Genomic DNA, 23,664 nt, shown 5'->3' on the forward strand with positions numbered 1-23,664 from the left:
ATTAATTTTAAAAATATTGTGGCTGCTCAGAAAGATCAGGTGGCTAGAAAAATGCTACATGTGCAGCTAGGAGAGGTTATATGTAAGGTCATAGAGTGTCAGTGGCACAGTGAGGCACTGAATACAGTCTCCCCATTTCCATCTTAGGGCCACACACTACACTGCTAAGATAAGAAGTCTACATTTTTGCTTTGGATCTAGAAAGATTAAGGGACTGAAGGTAATTAGAAAATGCACATGTGAAAATAGGAGGTAATTAGACAACGCATCTGGGAATATAGTTGGGCTATTATTGCATTTTACACAGATACCCATCATAGTTTTTATCACATTGTAATTATTTATTTGCATCTCTCTCTCCCACTAGATTTGGAACTCCCATGAAGTAAAAATTGCATCCTTTTTTCATCCTTGAATCTCTAGAGTCCACCATAACAGTGATGGATGAAGGGAAGGAAGGAAGTGGGGGTAAAAGGTGGAAGGGAAGAAAGAAAAAAAAAATTGTAGAAAACTCCAAGAGAAATGATCTAAGAGATGGAAGAAACAGGGTAGCAGAATATTATGATATGAATGACATAAAAGCATTCTACCATGTGGATGTGATAGAAAAAAAATATGATAGGGAAAAGCATGTTATAAAAAAGTACACCACCTTAGTTGAACACCAAATTTGTCTGAAAGACCATTTCATTCAAATTTGGGTGATGGCTATTTATCTAAATGAAGCCAGCCTTATACAATTAAAAAAACAATCTATGTAGATTTTTCCCCCAGTCAAAATAGAGGCGTTTTGTGTAAAAAGCAGAACTTTTTGAGTCTAGACTCATGTCCGTGTAAGACACATAAATGTTTCATTATTAGAGTAGCGAGGGACTGATTGGCTATGGACTCAATGGTTTATTGATACAAAAACAAAATGACACACCAGAATCCTAGAATTTTACTGAGAGAGAGGCATCTGTTATTAGGTTAATCGGACTTCTCCAGTCAACTCTTTCTAAATGAGAAAGAACTGTACTTAAAAGTATCCCTTCCCCCAAGCCTACGTTCACAACATGGAATGTTTAGATAAGCAGTCTATTTAGACTGCTTTCGGTAGTTAGCTGCCATTTAAACATCTGAAAGTCAAGCAATCGTGTAATATAACCTGGAGAACTCCGCGGTGCATACGAAATGCAAATATTGTTTATGATGAAAACTGAGGAAAGTAACGTTCATGGCACACTGCCAAGTTTAATTTCCTGTCATGTCTTTGGCATGCAGTAAAAAAGCCCTTTGTCTCGATCTCCCAAACAACTGTACCAAATGTGTGTTTCTAAACAAATAAAAATAACGTGAAAGAAATCAAAACAGATTGTGTAGGACAACTCTAGATTTGCTTAAAATTGAGCATTCTGTTAAAGAATAGCAGATCTTTCACTGTGCGTCTTCTTTGTGTAGCGCTGTGAATACACGAAAATCCAGATTTCTAAAAACAGTTCACTCACTAAGGGATAGCTAGGTCATTTCACTTTCCAAGACAGTTTTTTCCTCACAAGAGATGTGTTACATAATATCTTTAAATAGAAAACTTGCCTAGAGCATTTAAAATAAGTTTGATTGTCAAAATCATGACTGAAGAAAACATTTTCACAAACATTACAGCTGTGTGTAAGGAAGGTACACACACACTCGCTGATATTTCATATAACCAAGCATATTTGGAAGACAGAAATAGTATAAAATATTTACAATCTCATTGGGCTTTAATATCCAGTGTTGTATCTTCTACTTGTTAAAGAAAGTAGTGATGAAAATGAGAATTATTACCATCATTGTTATAAATAACAATCATCTCATTTAGTCTTGTCAACCCTGCTATGGGGGACTTCTGGTATCTCCATTTTACGGATGGGAATCTTAGAACGCACAAAGGCAAGACAACCTGCCCAAGATCTCAGTTTGTACGTGAGCATCGGAATTTCAATTTAGATAGTTTGACACTAAAGCCTGTGCTTGAACCCAATGCTCTGCTGCTTCTCGTAATACCCAGACATACCGATCTTTACAACTGTAAATCTTACGTAACTAAAGTGGCTCGAAACTCTCCAAGGTTGCCCCACCTCACTCAGAACAAAACTCAGATGCTCATCACTTCCTGCAAGGCCTGTGTTAGCTTGCCCCTGATCCCCCTTTTGGAAGCTACCGATCACTTTGTACTCCTTCCATGGGATCCAGACACACTTTTTTGTTGCTCTTCTGTCTATTGAGATGACTAGATGACTTGCTCGTCCTCTGCCACGAATCTTCTTCTTCAGATTTTCATGTCATTTACTCCTTCCCTTCCCTCGAGAGCCCACTCAAATGTCACCTCCTCAGAGGGGACTTCCCTGATCACCTTCGCCAAAATAAAGCTCGCCTGCCCTCACTCTCACTTCTGTCTCTTTGACTTTGGTTTTGTACAGAACTTATCAGCCTCTTAAACCACACGACATAATTACACAGCTATTAGTTCTCTTGTTTAATGTCTGTTCCTTGCTCGTGGGATCTCATCGCTAACCTCTGTTATCACCGGTGCCTGGCAAAAAGCATGTGCTCTACAGGTTTTTTAATATAGAATGTTTTTTTTTTCTTAAGAGATATAGAATGTTTGTGAAATTAAACACACTACTATCAAGGCATGGGAAAGAGTAATTAGTCATGATTAGAATTAACGACAAGAGCAGTGATTGTTAAATGATGTCTCATGTGTGACCTTTAGAGTCATATATGTCTATGCAACTATGTATGTACACAACTGATAAACACTGGACAGCAATTATGAAAATCATACACAGATACCCCTGTGTCTGGGTGTCACTGGGAAGGGGTCTGGTTTCACCCCATTTGAGGGCACAGTGCATGTGGAATGTGGGGGAAGAAGGGGTTCATTATTTGAGGTGCTAGCCAGACAAAGGTAGGTTGGGATGGAGTGAAAAGGTCTCAACAATGAGGAGAACATTCTGGCCCAAGTCCCCAACCCTTTACCCTGGAACACTGTTAAATCCCAATGTCACCTCACAGACGCGGTCAGGTCCGAACCCTCCCGGAGAGTTCTCCATGGTTTGACATTGTGCCTGCGTCTCAGACTTTCTCTTTAGCAGACTCTGTCCCTATTTGGGGCCTAGAAATAACCCAGCTTGGACATGGTCAGTCCTGTAAACTAATGGAGAGGCAAGTAAGCACCGCAAGGCTCAAGCTGGACTAAGTCCCCAAGGTTTGGTCTCAGGACTTCAGTTCCGAGGGGAATGGCTGGCCCAGGCCTGTGGGGAGCAGCAAGCGAGCGGTGAAAGCCACTCAGTCAGCAGGGTCTGTTTAACAGTGTGTGACTGGATGTTGGGCCGGCTTCTGGAGTTTAAATCCAGACCTGTCTGTGTAATATTACATTTACCAAAGAACACAAATACAAGGTCTGTGTATTAACTTGAATGACAGAAGTGTCTCCAAGACACTTGAAGTATATTAATAAAGATAAGTGGGAAAGGCAATATAATATTTTTTTCTTCTTTCACACTCGCAAGAACATTAACCAGAGTTTGAATGCAGATACAATTTTGGATACAGGTACTACAGACATGATACAAGGAGGGAGAGTTTTATAAAAATAACTATGTTTTTCAGAATATGAAATAGTGTTATGATTAATGATATATGTGTATATAGGGTTATGATTATATGAAGAGTTTTATAAATTGCTTGTGTTTACACTGTAACAACTGTGGAACAGCACAGAGGGCAAAATAAAATTTTATGTTAAAACAAACTCTCTTGGTCTGAGATTACATACATTGTGTTTTACGGCAGAATGGGGAATTTTCTTCAATGAACATGCTGATAAACTTCTTAACATAGAAGTCTAATGGAAGCAAAGAAATATGAGCAAAGTATCAGTGAAAACGGTGCCAAATTACGTCACAAGAGAACGAGTTTCTCCAGCATACAGTATGTAGAATTGTGTTTTCTTAAAAAATGGTTAATAATTTAAAAATAAGAGACGTATCCAACTTACGAAGGATTTATCAGGATAAACCCCAGCTCTTAGCAGAGATGCCTTCCAGCTGTCCACATCCTCTTGCGAATCGCATGCCAGCTCAAGGAAGCGATAATCTTTGTATACATTCCTGGAGTTAAAAAAAAAAAAATCATGCTTTCAGTTAGAAACCAAATTCAAGATGATTTTCTATTACTGCAGACAATGCTGATACAAACGACGGTCCAAATGGATACTAAACCTCTTGTAGGCACTGGAGAGAAACAAAAACAATTCATTGTATTTAAAATAATTAGCAAATTCCTAGATGTGTGTAATATAATTTTTTAAAACCCTGACATTAAAGACTCCAGACTCAACTGCACTGCTCAGCAATAAGAAGTAAAGGAAATACAAACTCTCTCAATGTGATGATACACTCGGGCCAAGTGGCGGGGGGAGTTGTTCTGAGGGGGAATAGGTTTGCTATTGTCTAGTAATTAGGTCAATTTTCTGAAACTATTTTATAAGTCTAAATGGCTTATTAAACTTTAAAATGGACGGCAATAATCTTACAAACCTAAAATACTACGCTAGACTCAAAACGCAAACGCCCATCAATATTGTGAAAATGAAAGAACATTAACCAGCATTTAGCAGAGTGAAATGACTATAAAGCGCATATTTATAACTGGGAAAATACTATAATTTTACATTGCTTTTCTAATGAACTACTAAACGAGATAAAAGTATAAAAATGATGAAGACCATCCATTTTTTACTGTTTACAGGTAACTTTATTTCTTTATACTTTGTTGTACGCATTGTTCACACAATTGAGTTTCTATCTCTCTATCTCTAGCTCTATTAATTTTGTGTCCTTTTTTACTTACTGTTACGTCAGAGTCACCTACTTATGCCATTACATCTTTATAAACATTAAGTTCTAATGATAGTATTTATTTATATAAATGTATAGTAATTCACTTATCTGCCTCCTAACCTTAGACAATTAATTTCATTCTGCAATCATAAATAATGCTTAAACGAATGTTTTTATCCACAAGCCTTGGTCACAGTTACTGCTATTATGTTCTGAGGAGAGATCCCTCTAAACAGAGTTACGAGATGAAAGTTACGATCATTTTTTAAGACACTGATACACATTCCCAATCACCTTTCCAGAAACGATGATTCAATTTAGACCGATAACTAGCAGTGTACAAGATTAGCAATCTTTTTCTTTTCTTATTCTCTCCCAAGGTATTCTCACGCGTGCCTAAGAGCCTCAGTTTACACCTAAACCCACTGGGCTCACAGGTAAATCTCCTCCAGGTGTTTCCACTCAACTTTCCCACTTGCATAGTTCAAATGTCCCTTGACACGAATGCCTGAATTGGTGTTCCCACCTCGTGCAGCAGCATGTAATCCAGGCTCTTTGAGGGAGTATCTTCGACACCTCCCACTCTCTCACACTCCTCTTCCATTTTACCACCTAAAAGCTTACCTCCTATATATTGGCCACCATCTTATTAGTATCACATCTCTCAGACTATTATGACAGCTTCCTCAATGGTCTCCCAGCATCACATGTCCCCTTTAAATTTGCTCTCCTCTCTAGTCCTCATCCTGTTCTGAAAATGTGAATCAAGATATTTCTGCCCCTGGCATCAAACGCTCTAATAGCTCCCCGCTTTTAGGAAAAGACCACACTCCCTACGAAGCCCTGCACGGTCTGGCCCACCATTTCCTTCCTCTCCAGTTTCTTTTCACAGTTGGTTCTCCCTTCCTCTCTCTGCTGCAGCCACACCGGCCTTGTGGGATTTCCTCATGTGTGTCGTGCTTACTCCCAAAGTCTCGGAATATACTGCTTTCTCTGCCCACGGCTCTCTTTGTTTCCCCCACTGCCCAGTTAACTCCTATACTTTCTTGGGATCTCAGCTCTGTCAGACATCCCTTCCCTGACACCCTTATAGGCCAGCTCCTCTTTCACACATTTTTCATATTTACCTTTCCTTCATAGCACCAATCACGTGTTTTCAGAATTATGTGTGAGTTTTTCTTTTTTCTCTCTCTCTTTCTGATTAACTATTTATTTTGATAATGGCTGTCTTCTCAACTAGCCCATAAGCAACATTAGGACATAGATTGTGTCATTTTTATGCTCATCATTATATTCCCAGGGGATTCTGGGAAGTTTGAATCATGTTTCTTTCTTACCATAGCTGTATGCTTTTTTCAGTTTTGTCATGTTGAAGTATGCATGTTTTCTTTCAATAAGAGCCTCAGTTTACACCTAAACTGCTCTTTCAATGCTCTTTACTGAGTCCTTTGTGTAGGGCGAGAAATGAACTCTCGCTTTGGCTTCTATATTTTTTAGTGGTTTTCAGTTCTATAGGTAAATGATTATTTTTAAGTTTTCCAAATCATTCTTTAACTCATTTTTGTATACATGAAATTCAGGAATAAAATAATAATTCCCAACTTATTGAACAATTTAGAAGCTTTTACTTTCTGCCACTTTATCTCAGGACAATTGCTAATCTATCTGGAAATACAGACCTAGAATATTATTTCTGAATTATTGTTTTCACATCTCTTTAAGAGTTTCCTTTTCTTTCTTTCTTTCTTTCTTTCTTTCTTTCTTTCTTTCTTTCTTTCTTTCTTTCTTTCTTTCTTTCTCTCTCTCTCTCTCTCTCTCTCTCTCTCTCTCTCTCTCTCTCTTTCTTTCTTACTTTTGTGTTAAATGTTGTTACATTTAAGCAATTATTTAGATGGAAATCTATCTATTTAACCTGAATAAATATTTATCATCAGGCATTTTCTACCTGGGTTTCTCCATTTGTAAATTCTTACTGGGGTTCATTTTTTGAATTGGCCTCAAAGTAGTGTTAGCTATCTGTATTTCCGGTTGGCTCCATATCGATGTTTCTCACGTTGATTCAGTGAGGAAGCGTAGAAGTTTCTTTTTGTTGTCTTCTTATTCAGCCATTGTTCTTAATCATGGTGAAGCATGCACTTCTCACTCACAGAACCTCAATCCAGTTCACTCCATGAGTCTTGTAAAAAGTTGGCTGACACTGCTACTTTCCAGGGCTTTTGAGACTTTCCATCTCTGTGGTGTATGGTTTTCTGGATATAGCAATGGATGGATAAGAGTAAAAGAGAAACTTCTAATCTTTTTACCATCTTAGAAGTCATCTCATTGAATCTTCATAGCAACCCTGCAAAGTTGGTAACAGAGGTGTTTTACAGTTGAGGAAAGTGAGATTCAGAGAGAGTCGGTGCCTTTCCCATAACTAATAAACAGCATAACCTGGGCCTACCATAGTCCTTGCCATGTGGCCTCCACAATACAAATAATTGTTGAATGAATGAATGAATGAGTGAGTGAACGAATGAACGAACTATGGAATGAACTTGGACTGTGCTCATTTTTAAAATCGCCTTTTATCATTTTTGACTGGATTCACCACTTTCTACAGAAAACCCAAGATAAAAAAGTTGGAAGAGACAAACCCCAACAAGCAGAATGAGTGATTTTAATTAAAAACGGGACATATTTATAGGAAATATATTCTCCGAGTATGAAAGTTTATTTTTAGAAAATTCAAAAGGTCATATCTTTGTGACAGAGCAGAAGGGGTAATGGATTCCTGTGACGGAATCAAACTCCACTGGTTTTTAATTATCTATTTACTTCCCCACCACTGCTTTTAACTTCCACTTAGGTTTCCACTTGAGGTGTTTCCACTCCTCGGTCTGAGCTCCTTTGAGATGCAAAGGTATGGGGAAGGCAAGGCTGGACAAATACCACGGGAGCTCTTGGCCTGCTACAAAGCACGCCAAGCAGAAAGGGAGCAGACTTTCCACATTCTCCAAGCAAATCTGAAGAATTCAGCTTTGGCCCATTCTCACTGACCTTTCTCCAGAGTATTTTCTTTCAGGGGCTCCTCACATGGAAAATCCTGATTTTTTTTTTTTTTATTTTCCCCCTCAAAGGATAGCCAAATTCTTGAGAGGGAAAATAATTATCTGGTTGAAACATTAGAAGAGGGTCAAAGGCTTCTGGTGGCTTTGGCTGCCTCATCTTTACCCATTTTTGAAGCTTCGTCTCAGGCTGTGTCTAGACATCCAAGGAGAGTTGGATACAGGTCTAAAACACTGAGCTGAGCTGATTTACTGGAAGTCTCATAAATCCTGTGGGTGCAGATTCCAGGTTCTCACCACATGCTGTAGCTGTATAGATAACCCACAGCAATTTGTACCGACTACATTTTTTTTGTTTAGTCTATTTCAGCTGCAATCATGCAGATAGGAGCTTCTGAATGATTTCACTATGAAATCAAGCTGAACTGTGTGTTTTACAGTTTGAAAAAAGAAAAGTCAACATTAAAAATGAGCAAGAGAAATTGTATCCCACACGTACAGGGCTCTTCAGAGCTACACGGAAGAGAAATGACCTCGTGATGAGCCCGTGTTTTGATTATACATAGAACTTTCATTCACACGTCATAAGAATGGCTTTGGATGTTGAAAATGTGAAGTGTACTTTCCTTACCTATGAAACGTCTTCGATCATCTGAGACCAGACGTTATGTGCCCCCCAAGTCTTCTAATCCTCAAGCCAACCTTTCTGCCAACTTTCTCAAATGTTTCTCAAAGGAAGAGGTTTCTAGACAACACAGCAACCAAGTATCCTTCTTGCCCTCCTGTGAATTTGCTCTATTTTAAAAGGATTTTCTGAAAATGAGATGCCAACACCCGATCACAAATCTCTAGATGCGATATTGTCCAGACGCAAGACAGAAGTTTGGTGGGATTGTTGCCCGCTGTTTTGACAGTGAACTTTTGTTAATGTAAGTTAAGCAAAATGTAGTAGAATACAGTCAAGCCCATGAACTCCTGCTGAAATCCAGGCGGTGCTCCTTAGTATCTTATATGACACTGGGTAAGGCAACCTCTCTGAGTTTCAGTTTCTTCATCTGCCAAATGGGGATCAAAACAGTCTCTCCCTCAGTCTTACTATAATAATAAAATAAGGTTGTATGCGTGAAGAGCATTGCTTATTGAAATGCCCAGGATCAGGTAACTACACAAGTAAAATATACAAAATGCAACAATTATTGCTATGCATTACTCTCACTTCGCCTTTAGGTCTTTTGCACTTGACCTCCTATAAAACCAGACCTCTCCTATCCTGATAATTCACTGCCAAAGGGACACGTTTCTTTCACCTGGTTTGATTTGATAATCAATGTTCAATATTTCCTTTTCTTGACAGAGTGAAGAGCCAAAAAAAAATGAATAAATAAATAAGTTTTAAATGAAAAATGCTTTAATTTTTAGGAAAATATAAGAGCATTGCAAAACACATTTACTGTAAGTGCAGCTGCCGAATCAGCTGAGTCACCGCCTGTCCTGACATTCTCTGGCTGCCAATGGCCATGTAGCCAGGGCCACATCAGCGTTAATCACCATCACGATGAAAGAGCTGAGAGTAGAGCTTTGGTTATAACTGTGGAGTCTTATTTATGATGCAAAAGATCATCAAGAAGGCAGATTACAATGTAAGTGGTGGAAATTCTTACAAGAGAGTATTTGTTGTTGAAATAATCTTCCTCACCCACAAAGGCTAACATCATCTGATGCCACATAAAGTGAGAAGGCAATCTCAATAAAAATAGAAACGTTTAGAGTGATGCGTTAGGAGAAACTTGATCTCCTGGCTTCTCTAAAGGAAGGCCTCTGATGCCTGGCCCCTTTTCCCCAGACTTCACTGTCTCCTCCCCAAAGAGGCGGAGAACTGACGGCTTCAACTGGTGTGTTGTAGAGAAGAACTTGAGCAAGCGCGTGCCTGCAGGACACATGCATTTCTCTCCCCTTCCAAGAGGCTCCAGTGATCTGCCCTGTGGTGGAGGCCTGCGGTCGCTCAGCTGTGCCTGTGACTGCTTGGGGGGGGGGGGGCTGCCATGTTTGCAAGACACTCAGCCACAGATGTAGACCCATGTGTTCTATGCCTTATCTGTTTGTTTCCTGTGCTTCTAAAAAGAGCAACAACAAATTTTAACCGGAGAGGGGAAGGAAAGGGTGTGATTTATGGGCCCCCTAAAACTCCAACCGTGAGGGGTGGCTTTGAAGAGCGGGGAATGGTTTTAGTTTCAGATGGGCTAAACAGGAAGTGACAGAAGGCCTTCGGAGTAGAAAGGCCCAGTAGGCAGTTGGAAGACGTGGGACTGCTGTTTCAGGATAATAAATAATAACCAGCCTACATGTGGTTGTGATGCTGGGTGCCATGTGAATTTGTTTATTTTATTTTAATACAGCTTATTAGCTTCGTTAAAGATTTTCCCATAGGAGGACAAGCCAAACAGCCACAGGTCATGTGTCTACTCGGGCATAACCAAGAGCAGGCAAATTAGTCAATATTGCAATATCACTTTAAAAAGCTGCTGTGGCAATCCAAACTTCATTTAGCCCAAAGCAATGAAAGACTTTAGAAGGGAATCAAAACAAAACAAAACAAAACAAAAGGCAACTGGTGAAGAAAGCAGAGAGAACCACAATTATTCTCAGTCTGTCTCGTTTATTAGGTCAGAAGAGGTTGTGGTAAGGATCTGCTTAAGCTCAGCATTTCTGAAATCTGAGGAATAAATATGGAATGGCCATCAGCCTCCCCATGCCATTTTTTCCCATTAGGGAAAAAAATGTTGCCCAGTCTGCACCAGCCTGGCCTCTATCCCTTCAGCATTTATTTTTTGAAAATAACCTTATGTAGGATCTTTCATTTGCGGTAATGACTAATAATAATTATCATTACATAATTTTTTTTAAAACTAGATTTTTTTAAACACTAGATTTTAAAAACCGGTTGTTAGAACTAGATTTATGAGGAACTATCAACATGGGAGAAGCAATCTAATCCCAGAAGGCACCGTATTGATCAAGAAGCCCAAAACAACAATTCTGAAAAAATAAGGACTTAGGGACTGCTGTTAGCCCCCAAACACCTAGAGAGAGTTTGATGAGGACTGTTAGAGCCTGGGGTTGGGGAGAGGGTATTTGTGTAAGTTTATCAGTGTTGAAACACTGTTGAACAGAATGGGGTAGAGGAAAACTTTTTAAGAATGAAAGGGAATAGCATAGTCATGGTATTGATGGTTTTACACAATAAATGGCTCCCCACAAAATTAGCCTTTCGAGTTATTCTAAAATAATTTGTTGATACTACGATTTTAATCATGTCAAGTTATGTCAAAGGCAGTTCCCTAAACTCATTTTGGAAAGTTTCATACGAGTCACATGGAGAATCGGGCCTTCATGCCACTGTTGTGTCTGAAGCTACAAAAAGACATCCTGGGTCTGCCCGGACATCTGGGCTGCTTTGTGAACAGGGCTGCTTTGTGCTGAGATGGGCTCTGACCCCCCTGCCTCACCCAGGTAACCACCTCCGCCTCCATTCTGGCTCTGCGGCACCACAGTGGTTCTACTCAGGGAGACCAGTACTGGGGTGCACAGCGTACAACCAGGTGCACACAATTGTTTAATGCCCCAAATCCGTTCACACATATCAATCTCTATGCTGCGAAAACCTGGCCTGTGGGAAGCTTGGCTGTTCAGTGACTTGTTTGAGGAAGCCATTTTAGGTACACCCATGGTTTTCAGCATAATGGAGATAATTGAGTCATCAAAGAAAATAAATCAGATAGAAAAAAATATCAAGGCCTTCCATGGCAAACTATGTCTCATGTGAAAGAGTAGTATTTAAGCAGAAGGTGGTCATGGGGGTGGTGGTGGTGACAGCTCTGCGGCCAGGGGTCCCATGGCATGGCCTTTTGCCCTTCAGGCCCTTTCATGCACGGCTGCCTCTGTCCCCCTGCCTTCTTCACCATCTGGCCAACTCACATACTCCCTGCTCTGAGTCTTCCTCAGGTAACATCATTGCACAAGGGATTCTCTCCTCTGTGCTCTCTCAATTCCTTAGCTATATATCCTTTGAGTTGAAATATAACTACCTTTTCCTTATGGAATTTATTACTCCAAAAGGTGGTAAACGTATAAACAATGTCAGAGGTGATCTACATAAAATTATGGGTGAGATATCCATAATGGACCAATAAAAAGAGTTGAGATTTTGATATCCATCTTCAATCGCAAAGTGTCTATTAAGGAAAACTTCCATGCAGGATGTCTCCATAGAAGAGAACAGAAGGGTGGGTAAAGATTACATGCCCTGTCATTCTGTACAATGGTTCTTAGGGTATTCATTTATTGATTTACTTGTTTAATAAACATTTGTTGGGAAGCTACGTGCCAGGTATTGTGTGAGGCCCTGAGGGACCCACGGTGATTAAGACAAGGTCCTTATTCTCATGGAGCTTATATTCTGGCCCTATGCACAAAAGCTGACAATGAATGGAATGTGAAGACACTAACAATCAATGATTCAGATTTCATTATCCAGGTACCAAGTAAATCCCAATGTCCCAATGATATTTCCCTCTCCCGGCCTAAAAACAAAACAAAAACAGACATCTGTTTTATTCCGGTAAGTTGCATCATTTTAACAATCACTCAAAAGAATGAAAATAATTCATAACGCAGATAAAGGAAATCTTTACAAAGCTCCTAATGGTTATAAAAAGTTGCTGTTTAAAATGTACTCTACAAAGGCATTTTTGACCAGACAGCTGTTTCAAAGAATAATGATTTCATGTTTTAAGACTAATTTTAAAATTGAGATGTCTTTGCCTTCCAGGAAAACTCAGCAGCTGTGGAGATTATTTCACTTCTCTTTCTTTCACATTTTACTGGATTTAATTTTAAGGGGGGAAAAAAGATATAAAAGAGAAAATTGCATGCAACACAGAACAAAACCTATTGCAAAAGAAGCAATTGCACATTCTTAACCACAAAAAAAAACACAAAACACAAAAAACAAAAACCACACACATACACAAAGGCAACCCCAAATCTCTTTTTAGCTGAGGAAGGAGACGACACAGCCCTTTCCTAGTGAAATTGACCTCTTTCCTTGCTACACTTAGAAAACGACAACCCCTAAATCTCAGTAAGATCACAGTAAACTTGGTTTTCTACAGGAATAGAAAGAACCGAATGGCTTCAGGAAGTAGCAATGGAGAAACAGTTGCCTCGTCCTTCTCATTGGTCCAGTCCCGCCAAGCACTGTGCCCAGTCTGGGATCCAACTAAAGTGATGGGGCCCACCCTCAGGGAGCTGGAGAGAGACTCCAAGGAGATTGAAGAGGAGACAGATGAGGCACACAGGCCAGGGGAAGATGCTTCCAAGATGAAACGCCTGCAGGCAAAGCACTGTCTGCCGCAGTATGAAGCTCTTTGTGTTTTAGGCCGTTGCCATGGAGGGAAAAATTGACAATGCAGTGCAGAGATATGAAAAAGAGTCTTCTGGTAATTCTGACGAGCCTGTGATAATCAGGTCTCCCTCAGTGGCTAGCAAGCCTCTAAGGTGGCTGGTATCTGGCCAGCCAAGGAAGAAGCTCTGGAGTAAACAGGGGAGATTGCGTCTGTGTGGGTGTAACAACAGGTGGGACGCAGAGGCTGAAGCCTGAGACAGCCCCATAAGCTGCCCAGGTTGCTGGGCTGGAGGGCTCCGTATTTTTCTTCTCCCTCCACAGGAGGGACACAGGTGGGTTTCCCCTGGGGCTACAGTTATCAGAGGAGAAGGATGAGCTGTACCTACAAATAAGGAATCTGAGACTATCTCCGAGTTAAGCCTAGCACTTTAGTGAGGCCGCTTCCTCATCAAGTCAGTGAGTTTGAAATATGTATTGTAGGTGAACACTTGTAGCACCTGCAATATCCTTATCCTTACCCCCATCAACACTTTCGCCAACCAGTTATATTTCTGGTAGGTTCATTCTTGTGAGTCTTGAGAGCTTTAGGTTTTAATATATGTGCTGCCGAAGCGAGCACGAGAGCTTTAGGTTTTAAAAAGAATCAGCGTGACGTGATGGAAAGAACGCAGACTTTGGAATCAGAGAAATTCAAACTCTGGGAAAGTTAATTATGTGGGAGTTAGTTTTGTGACTTTGGGCTAAATGACTCAACTTCTCGGAGTCTCTATTTCCTTGTTGATAACTGAGAGGGTCTTTCAGGATTTGAAATAATGTATGCAAAGCCATTTACATAATGGGGTCTGGTAGTAATTACATTTAAAATGCAAATGCTCGTGGAAAAAGTTATTCGCTCACAAGGCAACTTCCAAATGATGTAACCAGCCGAGAAAGGAAGTCTAGAGAAGGAGGTGGACAGAATGAGCAGTGAGGATGAGCAATGGACAACATGGATCACAAACTACAGCTCCCCCATAGCTCTGCCCTGAGCTTGGTAAAAACACTGGGATCAGCAGCTCCGGAAGCAAGTATAACGGATTTCCATCTTGCTCAGATATTTTAGATATGGCCTTGCCTAGCGGTGAAACATGACATCTCTTGGTCCCTTTCCATCCCAATGTTATATCACTCTAAAATTTCAGAGCCAAAAAATGGGACGATCAAAACATACGCCACAGTTTTCAAAGTATCACTGAGGAAGAACACGAGTATAATACTGCTAAACCAGGAAGTTAACACTCAAGAACAGAACTATAAATTATGGCGCTGGGTCTGCAAAGCAGCTCGATTCACTAAAAAACAACTAAGAGCAAGCCTGTCAATGTATTTTAAAAATGAATAATAATGACTAATATTAAGTACAGTAGCTCTTTACAAAGTACTTTACATCAACACTTTGGGCTCTAACCCACATTGTGGGGACAAAGAGCTGACCCAGGAAGGATGTCACCTCATGGCTCAGCCAGAAGTATGTGAAGCATGCTTACACTGAGGAAAAGAGCCATTGGCTCACAGGTTACCTAATTTCTATTGGGGTACCATTGTCCTGGGGACTCTCCTCTTGAGCTTGCTGATGTGATGTCTAATTTGTGGACCACAGAGAAAAAAAACCAAGTTCAAGTGGATGGATCATCTGGAACTCTGTCATTTTACCATCTCCTGGAACATTCCCACGACCTCCCACACTCCTCTCCCTGCATCTCACCTCACCTCCCTTCAGTCCAGAGCGTGGCTCATGAGAAATATAATGTATTCCTCTCCATACTACTGTCAGCCCCCGTCTAAAAATCCGGAGGACTTCCTTGCTCCCCAGCTTCAAAACATTTTCAGACCAAATTTTCTTGTAATTCAGTACTACTAACACTTTCTCTTTCCCCACCATCATACACACAGAATATCCTGTCATATTCGGTTTTCATAACGTACAGTTATAAATAAGTCTTTTTCTATCAAAGCAAAATTTGCTGTTCCCCGAACACAAGGTTCTGTCTTTGGCCATGACTTCCCATATCCCATACTTCACATGTGGGACTCCAGTCTAGTCCTTTCACTTCACTCACAATCATACTTCAAGACAACTTAATAATGCTTGGCTTGAACCACTCATCTCTTTGTGTGTGTGTGTGTGTGTGTGTGTTTGTGTGTGTGTGTGCGTGTGTGTAAAACCTGGACACTACTGATGTTCATAATATTGAGTTTTAATGCCTCTCCTTATACGTTTTTCATGAATGCTTTTCTTGTTCCCTTCTAATATTAACGTGGAATCCCTTCTGGATGGTTTCTAAATGTTTAACAAAGTGAATTAATATATGAAGAATGAACTGTAAAGTATAAATTTCTACATAATTTTTCAGCGCTTTTGTTTTACATCCTCACAGAACATGCCATTACCATTAAATACATGTTGATTGAAGCTTAAGACTGAGGAAAAAATCAGTAAGCAGCAAGCTGAAGGATATTAATGAGTAATATAAAAATTCACTCACTCACCCACTCATTACAGAATAACTACTACCTGCCAGGCATTGTTCTGGGCACTGAGGATACAGCGATGAACAAAAGAGGTTAAATTCGTACCTTTACAGAACATACACTCAAATGGGGAAGACAGGAAACAAACAAAAATGAATAAAAATAGCAAAAAGTAATGAGTGTTATGAACAAAATAGAGCAGGAGGAGGGGACAGAATGACGGGAGTGACTCTTTAGAGAGGACGGTCAGAAAGTGAGGTGGTGACATTGGAAAAGAGACATGAGTTGAAGAGGGGGGCGTGACTTGTGAGAGTTTCTGGGGGAAGAACATTCGTAGATAATTCCAAGGCCCTCAGCTGGGAACAAGCTCAACACAGTGGGGAAATGGTAAGGAGGCTGGTGTCAATGGAGCAGGGTGAACAAGGGAGAGAAGTCGGAAGTGAAGTCAGAGGCAGAAGCCAGAGCAGGGAGGGCCTCATCGGCCATGATAACTTTGGATTTTTTCCTGAGCATGATGAGAAGACACTGAAGGAATTTAAGCAGAGGTGTGTGATAGGATCTGGCTTACTTCTTTGGAAATAATCTCTCTGGTTGCTGTATGAAAACACTCTAACTGTAGTGTGACGAGAACAGAAAAAGACAAGCCAAATCCAGGCCAGAGATGACTAAGCTGGGGAGGTAGACACGGCAAGAAGTTGAATTTGAAATAGGAAGAGCGTCATACGTTTGAGGACCTGGCTCTGGGAAGCGAGGGCACCCTTGGGAATCAAAGGTGACTCCCAAGTTTCTGGCATGAGCAGTGGGGATATTGGAGGAGGAGCATGTCTGCGTGGGGAGAGTAATTCAATTCTAACCTGGGGTGGGTAGGCGGGACACTGGATCCAAGCCTTAAGCTCAGAAGAAAGACTCGAGTTGGGTGTGGACATTTAGGCTCCTCGGTATATAGATGGGGCATTGGCAAGCTCTCCAAAGTTTCACATGGTGACGTTGGTGACTGAGGCCTTTAGGATCTCACTGAAGATCACGATTGATCTCACGACAGGAGTGAAAATGGACTAAGGGCATCTGTTTGCTAATGGCTTTGTGTTGATTGTGGGATTCTTAGTGTAAATACCCACACACTAGCATGTGCCAAAGCACAGACATAAAAGACGCTGCACTGGGTATTAGACTAGTCTACTGTCCCAAGGTACTCAATTAAATCTTTTTCAAGCTTGCGTGTTTCACATGAACAAGCTTTTACAATACACATTAGTGCATTAAAAGGAACTAGAAGTATCCCAAATTATTTTTCATTCCGACATCAAATGATGACTCACAAGCTTTCTCGGAAATGAACTGCACCCGCCAAAGGTGATAAGCATCCATCTTTTTTCTCAACATGCACTTGTTCATTTCCTACACTGAGAGGAGGAAACTGACACACAGTCCGGCAGGACCATGCTTGTGAAACCAGATTGATAACAAAAATAAGCAAATTTCGGCAACAGGAAAGCCAGCCTAACTCCCCAGGTGAAACATGCATGGGAAGACCAACATCAGAGCTCAAGAAAAGTCCCAGTGATGATAGAAACTCCAAATTGAATCAGTTACTATGGTCAGCTGGGGTTCCTCTGAGTCAGCCTGTGGCGGGTTCACTATGGAAACACGGCAGCACTGTGAGGGCAGTGAAGCCACATGACACAGGCTGATGCGTCTGATTTTGAACTGGAGGCAGGACAAAGCAGAGGTATGTATGAGAAAGAGGCTAATGAATCAGATATTTGCCTTCTCCTCCATGGCTTATCGAAGGATGAGTATGCAGTGAACACTTCCCGGAAGGCAACTGTGTTTTTCCCCTATTAGGAAACACTAATGGCAGCACTCACCCAGGCAAAGGGGCTGTAAATCACAAATTGCAATAAAACTTGAGGGAATGTTGACCTGGGGGTAGGGGGAGCAAGGAAAAGAGCCATTTGTACACCTAAGGAAAAGAGAATATAGAGCACTTTTTAGGAGCATGATGCCCTTTGGATTCTACAGTACTTTGAACAGAGTATAAAACAAGTATAACTTTGGCTCAAATCTAGAATTCCCTATGACAGTATTCCTTATGTAAGAGAGAAAGCAGGAAATGTATCAGAAAATCAGTCTCTGAGCTCAGGGAGGTTTTCCTTCAGAAACAGGCTAATTTTTGATGCAGCCATAATTTTCTTTAAATTGCTTGGGTCTAATGTAGTCTCATCAAGTCTGTAATTGACAGAACTTCTGAGCAGCCCATGTATTTATCCAAGAGTCTCTCCTATTCTTGAAACTTTCATGGGGGGGACATCATAGGCACACAATCTAATGACACTAACACTTTAAAAACATCTCTCATTTTTTTCAGAATGAAGCCTTCTATTCCTTTTGCTCACACATGTTAATTCTCTTATCAATTATTTTAATTTTCACTTACAGGGTTCTCTCTGGTTATATTATACCTTTCCTTGCCATTGAATGAGAAGTTTTGAACATAACGTTCTAGATTATAAAACACCATATATATGTGTGTGTGTACACACACACACACACACACACACACACACACACACACACACACACACACAGGATGTTTTCTATCCTCCATGGTGTCCAATACATTGCATAGGTACTTTCAAGGGCTAGTTTGCAGAGACTCCAGGGTCCTTTTCACTCACTGCGCTTAAACCAGATTCCAAGAGTTTTAAATAGGGTGTGGGTCAGTTTCCTCTAAAGACACGACACGTGATGTTTTCCCACATTGCAATTAGTCTCCCATTTCCTGCTCACATCTAAAGCCCTGTGAAACCTTCTGAAGATTGAGAAATCTTCTGGAGATCTTCTTTTTACCGCCCAAGGGAGCCTGATCTGCAAAGTCTGAGTTTTTGCAATGTATTTCTGATTACTTATACAGATGTTACGACTGGTTTACACATTGGGAATCTAGGAAATTAGGATCTGGGAAATCTCATTTATTACACTATGCCACGGACGGAAATAGCCATCTCTTCCCAATACACTATGACAGCCATAAATGCAGAGAACAAGTCCATTTCTGTTTCCACTAGTCCTTACCTCAGAGCCTAGCATACAATAGGTGCTCAATAAACTACTTATAAGTCAGGTAACTTCTACCCTCAACTTACGTTCTCAAAGAGAGTTTCCTCTCATTAAAAAACAAAAGCAAAACAAACAAAAAACTCAGTTCCACAATGACTGAGGTGTGCTAATAAAATTTACAGTAAAACTTTGCTAAAAAAAAAAAAGCTTTGCTAAAGGCTATTTGAAAACTTACAAATGTACTTATACATTGATTATTCTTTTTTTGTCACATATATTTAACCACCCAAAGAGCTGAGAGAATATTAAAGCGTGCTTTCCTCTCCCAGAAGCTATCTTGCCCTTCGTCTAGCTTTTAGTTCTCATGCCCTTTATTATAATTTACACCAGTTTACCTGATATGAAAGTGAGGATCCCCGTATCTGATTCTGGAAATATTCTGACTCTCCAATTCATGAGAAGAATCCCAGAGGCAAGTTAATGGTATCAATAATAAATGGTGGTATCACATTCAAATGCAAAATTATAATTAACATGAACTTTCATTCATCAATGACAGTTGAGGAATGGGCCGTTATACTAAGCATTTTGGTTAAATTAGAATATATATATATTATATATTAGATATATAACAGATATATATGTAATCTATATATATAGATTATATAGATATAATCTATATATATCTATATTATATATGATATATAATATAGATATATAATTATATATTAGAATATATGTTAGAATATATATATATTAAATTAGAATATATATATATATAAAATGTGTGTGTGATTTCTGTATTACAAGATCTAAAAGAATTATAACACAATTTACATGTAAATCTGTTCTTGTTGATAAGGCTACTCTCTTTAGTCACATCTGTATTTCCACATATGTTTCTCAGAAATCAACACATTTCCAACATCTTTATCTCCTTTCACCCAAAGTTATTTGATGATTTCTCTCGCTGGCACCCACCTCCATCAGAATCATCATTGATAAAAAAGAGCAATGGTAGATAAGGGGAGTAAACAAAGTTTCTGGAAATTTTATAACACTTTTATATTTTATTTTAGGGGGTGAATGGGAAGGGACTGAATGGTATGGCCTTGACTGCTAAAAACAAAACAAAACAAAACAAAAAAACTATCAACTTGGACTGAAATGACTTTGACTTTTCAGATGTGTTCTCTTTTCATCCTCTGCTTTAAGACAATGTGTAGGAGACATGTAAAAATCTAATGTGGCAATCAGTGGATTCTTTGCTTTTAAAAATTAAAGGAAGCAACCAATAGACTTATTTATATAATAAGTACGCCACCATAGCATGAAAATAAATCTTAAATTGTTGTCACACTTCTCGTATCTTATGTCATGTATTGCCTAACCATCACAGTTCTCAAAGTTTTGTCTGGGGGCTTCTGCGGTCACCAAAACCCTTTCAGGAGATTCTCACGGTCAAAACAATTTTCATAATATTAGTTTGGTTTTTTTCACTCCCATTCTGTTATGAATGACAGAGTTTTCCAGATGCTACAATTCATGTCATAGTGCCATCACTTTAGCAGTCATTGGAAGATGAGCTTGTACACTCTCGGGTTACTGAGAATTTTCAAAGGTCGTACAAGCTTTTGCAAAGATTAACTCATTTGTTCTCAGTAATTCTACTATGCTCTTAATAAAGACCCATCTAAAGTGCATGATAGACCAATGGGTTAATGCAGCAAAATATGACAAGTTTGTTGATATGATTTCAGATTCTACACTGCAACTCACTTTTTGGAAACTATCACTTGTCGAGTTTTGGTGAGGTATCAAAGAAGAAAATCCACAATTGTCTATAAAGGCTATTAAAATACTCTTTTCTTTCTAACTACATGTCCCTGTGAGGCCAGATTTTCTTCATATACTTCAACCAAAACAACATATTGCAACAGATTCAAAGCAGAAACAGATATGAGAACCCAGCTGTCTTTCATTAAGCTACATATTAAAGATATTTGCTAAATAGTAAAAAAAAATAATGCCACTCTTCTCTCTGATATTTTAAAATATATTTTTCCATAAAAATATATTATTTGTGTGAACGTAAAATGGATTTATTACTATTATTTTTAAATGGTTTAATAAACATATTTTTAAATTTCTCATTTTTAATTTCTAATAATGGATATAGTTGATGGCATGCTAATAAATGTTTAACAACTAGCTTTCCAGAAAAAAAAAGCTGTGGTTTGTAGCATTTGCCAATTTCCACGGTATAAATACTCTTACTATGGCCAATTTTAAGTAAAAATGTGAAGTCAACTGGCTCACAGAACTCCTGATATAATCCACACTCTCCATATAAACAAAAGCTCTTTGAAGTCTTCAACAGTTTTTAAGAGTGGAAAGGGGTCCTCGGACCAAAATGTTTGAGAGCCATTAGTATGGATCTTATATGGCCAATTTATTTTTATAATTCATACTGCTAGTCATCAAAACACAGAAATGTTTTAACTACTTTAGTGCACGCATTTATCTGTATTCTAAAGCAAAAATCATTCTGTAATAGTAAAACGAATTCAGACTAATATCTAATCGTATAACACATCACTGGTGCTTTGGCCCCTAACGGGTTTAGAGGTGCACAGAATGAGGTGTGGATTTCACAAACACAGTGGCAGTAAAGGCTATCACTGTCTTGGAACAGTCAAAACGAGTCTCTGCAATTGCATTTCTTTTGGAAACTGTTGCTTTATATGAAGAGCGTTTTCCTCAGATTCTAAGAAATAAACATAGGCAGTTTCAAAACTAGAGAAAGGAAAAGAGAAGGGAAAAACTCGCTCCAGTTAGGCTCTGCAAATATTTTCTTTATGAAACCACGCATCTGCTCAGGGTTAGTTGCAGTGTGACTAACATTTTCTAGCAAGGCTTGTGCCGAGTCAGTTCCCTTTACTAAGGCCGTGTGTCTTAATTAAAATTAATCACACATGCCAGTACATAGATTTAATTTTAGTTTCCCTCTGAATGCAGCAAATTGAAACAATAATATAATTTATATTCAAGGTATATAATTAAATCCTGCACAATTCTTTTCTCTCAGCAGGTATAGTCACTTAAGGACATTCTTTATGGGTAAGTTGGTTTCACAGTAAATCAACTGAGGAAAAAATAAAAATACATCACACATGCAATGTTAGCTCACAAAAAGATTCCTGATTTGTAAATCGATATTGTAAAAGGTCAGGCTTATAAATAATATTCTTGAGTGTGCGATTTAAGGGAGCCTAGTGATCTTTGTATAGCTTTACATACCCACATGTTTCTTTGATTTAAAGGTTTTTTGTTTTTTTCTCTAACTCAAGAACTCCTAGACAAGGTGTTTAATAAATCAGCATCGTCTATAGTAACACTGGTAATAATGGAAAACAGTGTGTCGGCCAACGGACGCCATTGCTCAGTGTAACTGGATTTAAACAGCAACAGATCTAAATAAGTAACCCTCTTTGGACTTTTTCTGTTTATTTTCCTATTCGATGTAAGGTTTTTCTTCAACATGCAGACTGTTTTACAATATTCTAGAGGACATCTCGAAAAACCTGATGATTCCAATAAGTCAGTAAAACGTGCCCTTAGTTTTCTTTATTTTTGTTCTTGGGAGGCCCCTGAGACTGCCAAAGAAATTGAAGGTGTTTAGAAATTTCCTTCAGGCTAGACCCAGCTAGGGAAATGTTCACATCCCTGTTTATTCATTTCTTAAGAGCTCTCCCCGCAGGTTGCTGCCTGAAATTCCTACACACCTGGCTATTTCCCTCTGCTGGCTTCAGCTTGGGGGTGTCAGGCCCCCTAGAATCCCCATAACACTGTAGAAAGCATGGCACACAACCCACCTGTATTCTAACCTTATCTTAAATAACGAGACTGTAAACTCGGTCTTTAAAATAAAAGACTGAGACAAGATAGCGAACCTCTTGAATCTAGTTCTTTGGCATGACTAATTCGCTTTTGAAAAGAAACATTCATTTTTAAACAAAAAGTAGTTGTACAATTATATTTATAAACAATCACACCTTTACAGATATCAGGCCATTTGGACTGGTCTCCTTTCATGAGGACCTCTCAGACTATCCCTTGCAATACTACCAGACAGCATCTCTTCAAGATGGTGTCTTAGAACTAAGCATGTGTTTTTCTGTAGTATGTTTGCAACCAGCGATTGCTCCTCGATCATTAATGAACACAGTTGGGGACATTTTATGGTCCCCAAATGGAGGGAGGCAGACTTCTGTCCCAAGCCTCACTCTTTGAGTGAGGGGTTGTGGAGGGGGCAGGGAGTGGGGGACGGGACACAGAGGTCCATCAGTAAATAGGTGTTTGGGGAAGTAGGTGGTGAGCAGGCAGTGTGTGTTTTTGAAATCCTACAAGAGAAGTAAACCAGCTGTAAAGGACATAATTTCCTTTTGTTCTGGAACTTTACACAGCCATGTTGGACTCCTTCATTAAGACAACCCTTGCACAGAAACTTCCTGAACACAAATGCCTCAAACACTGACCAAAAACCCTCTTGGCGCTACTAATGGCTTAAGACACGAGTTCAGTTTCAGTCCTTGGGAAGAGAGGAACTGATTTCAGTGGCTGAGTCTATCCCATCAATCCCTTTGAAATACGCCAAGGCTCCCAGGGAGCCCAACGCCTAATGCCCCAGAAAAAATGGATACGGACTGTACACAGGTGTTTTAAGCATGAAGAATTTCTCCAAAGCCTTTTAATGACATTTGAAAAAGCT

General features: G+C 39.5%; 1 protein-coding gene across 6 annotated transcripts in view; it reads right to left on the reverse strand.

The window, feature by feature from the left end:
* The window catches only part of DNM3 (dynamin 3), a 397,977-nt gene that overhangs the window by 85,768 nt on the left and 288,545 nt on the right, over nucleotides 1-23,664 (reverse strand). For all 6 annotated transcript variants that reach the window (XM_081025373.1, XM_081025374.1, XM_081025371.1 and 3 more), the window contains one exon: nucleotides 4,028-4,139. In XM_081025373.1, the coding sequence (XP_080881499.1) occupies nucleotides 4,028-4,139 (112 nt within the window). The remainder of the gene's footprint in view (nucleotides 1-4,027; nucleotides 4,140-23,664) is intronic.

The sequence above is a fragment of the Rhinolophus hipposideros genome, assembly GCF_964194185.1.
Source record: "Rhinolophus hipposideros genome assembly, chromosome: 19".
Classification (NCBI taxonomy): Eukaryota; Metazoa; Chordata; class Mammalia; order Chiroptera; family Rhinolophidae; genus Rhinolophus; species Rhinolophus hipposideros.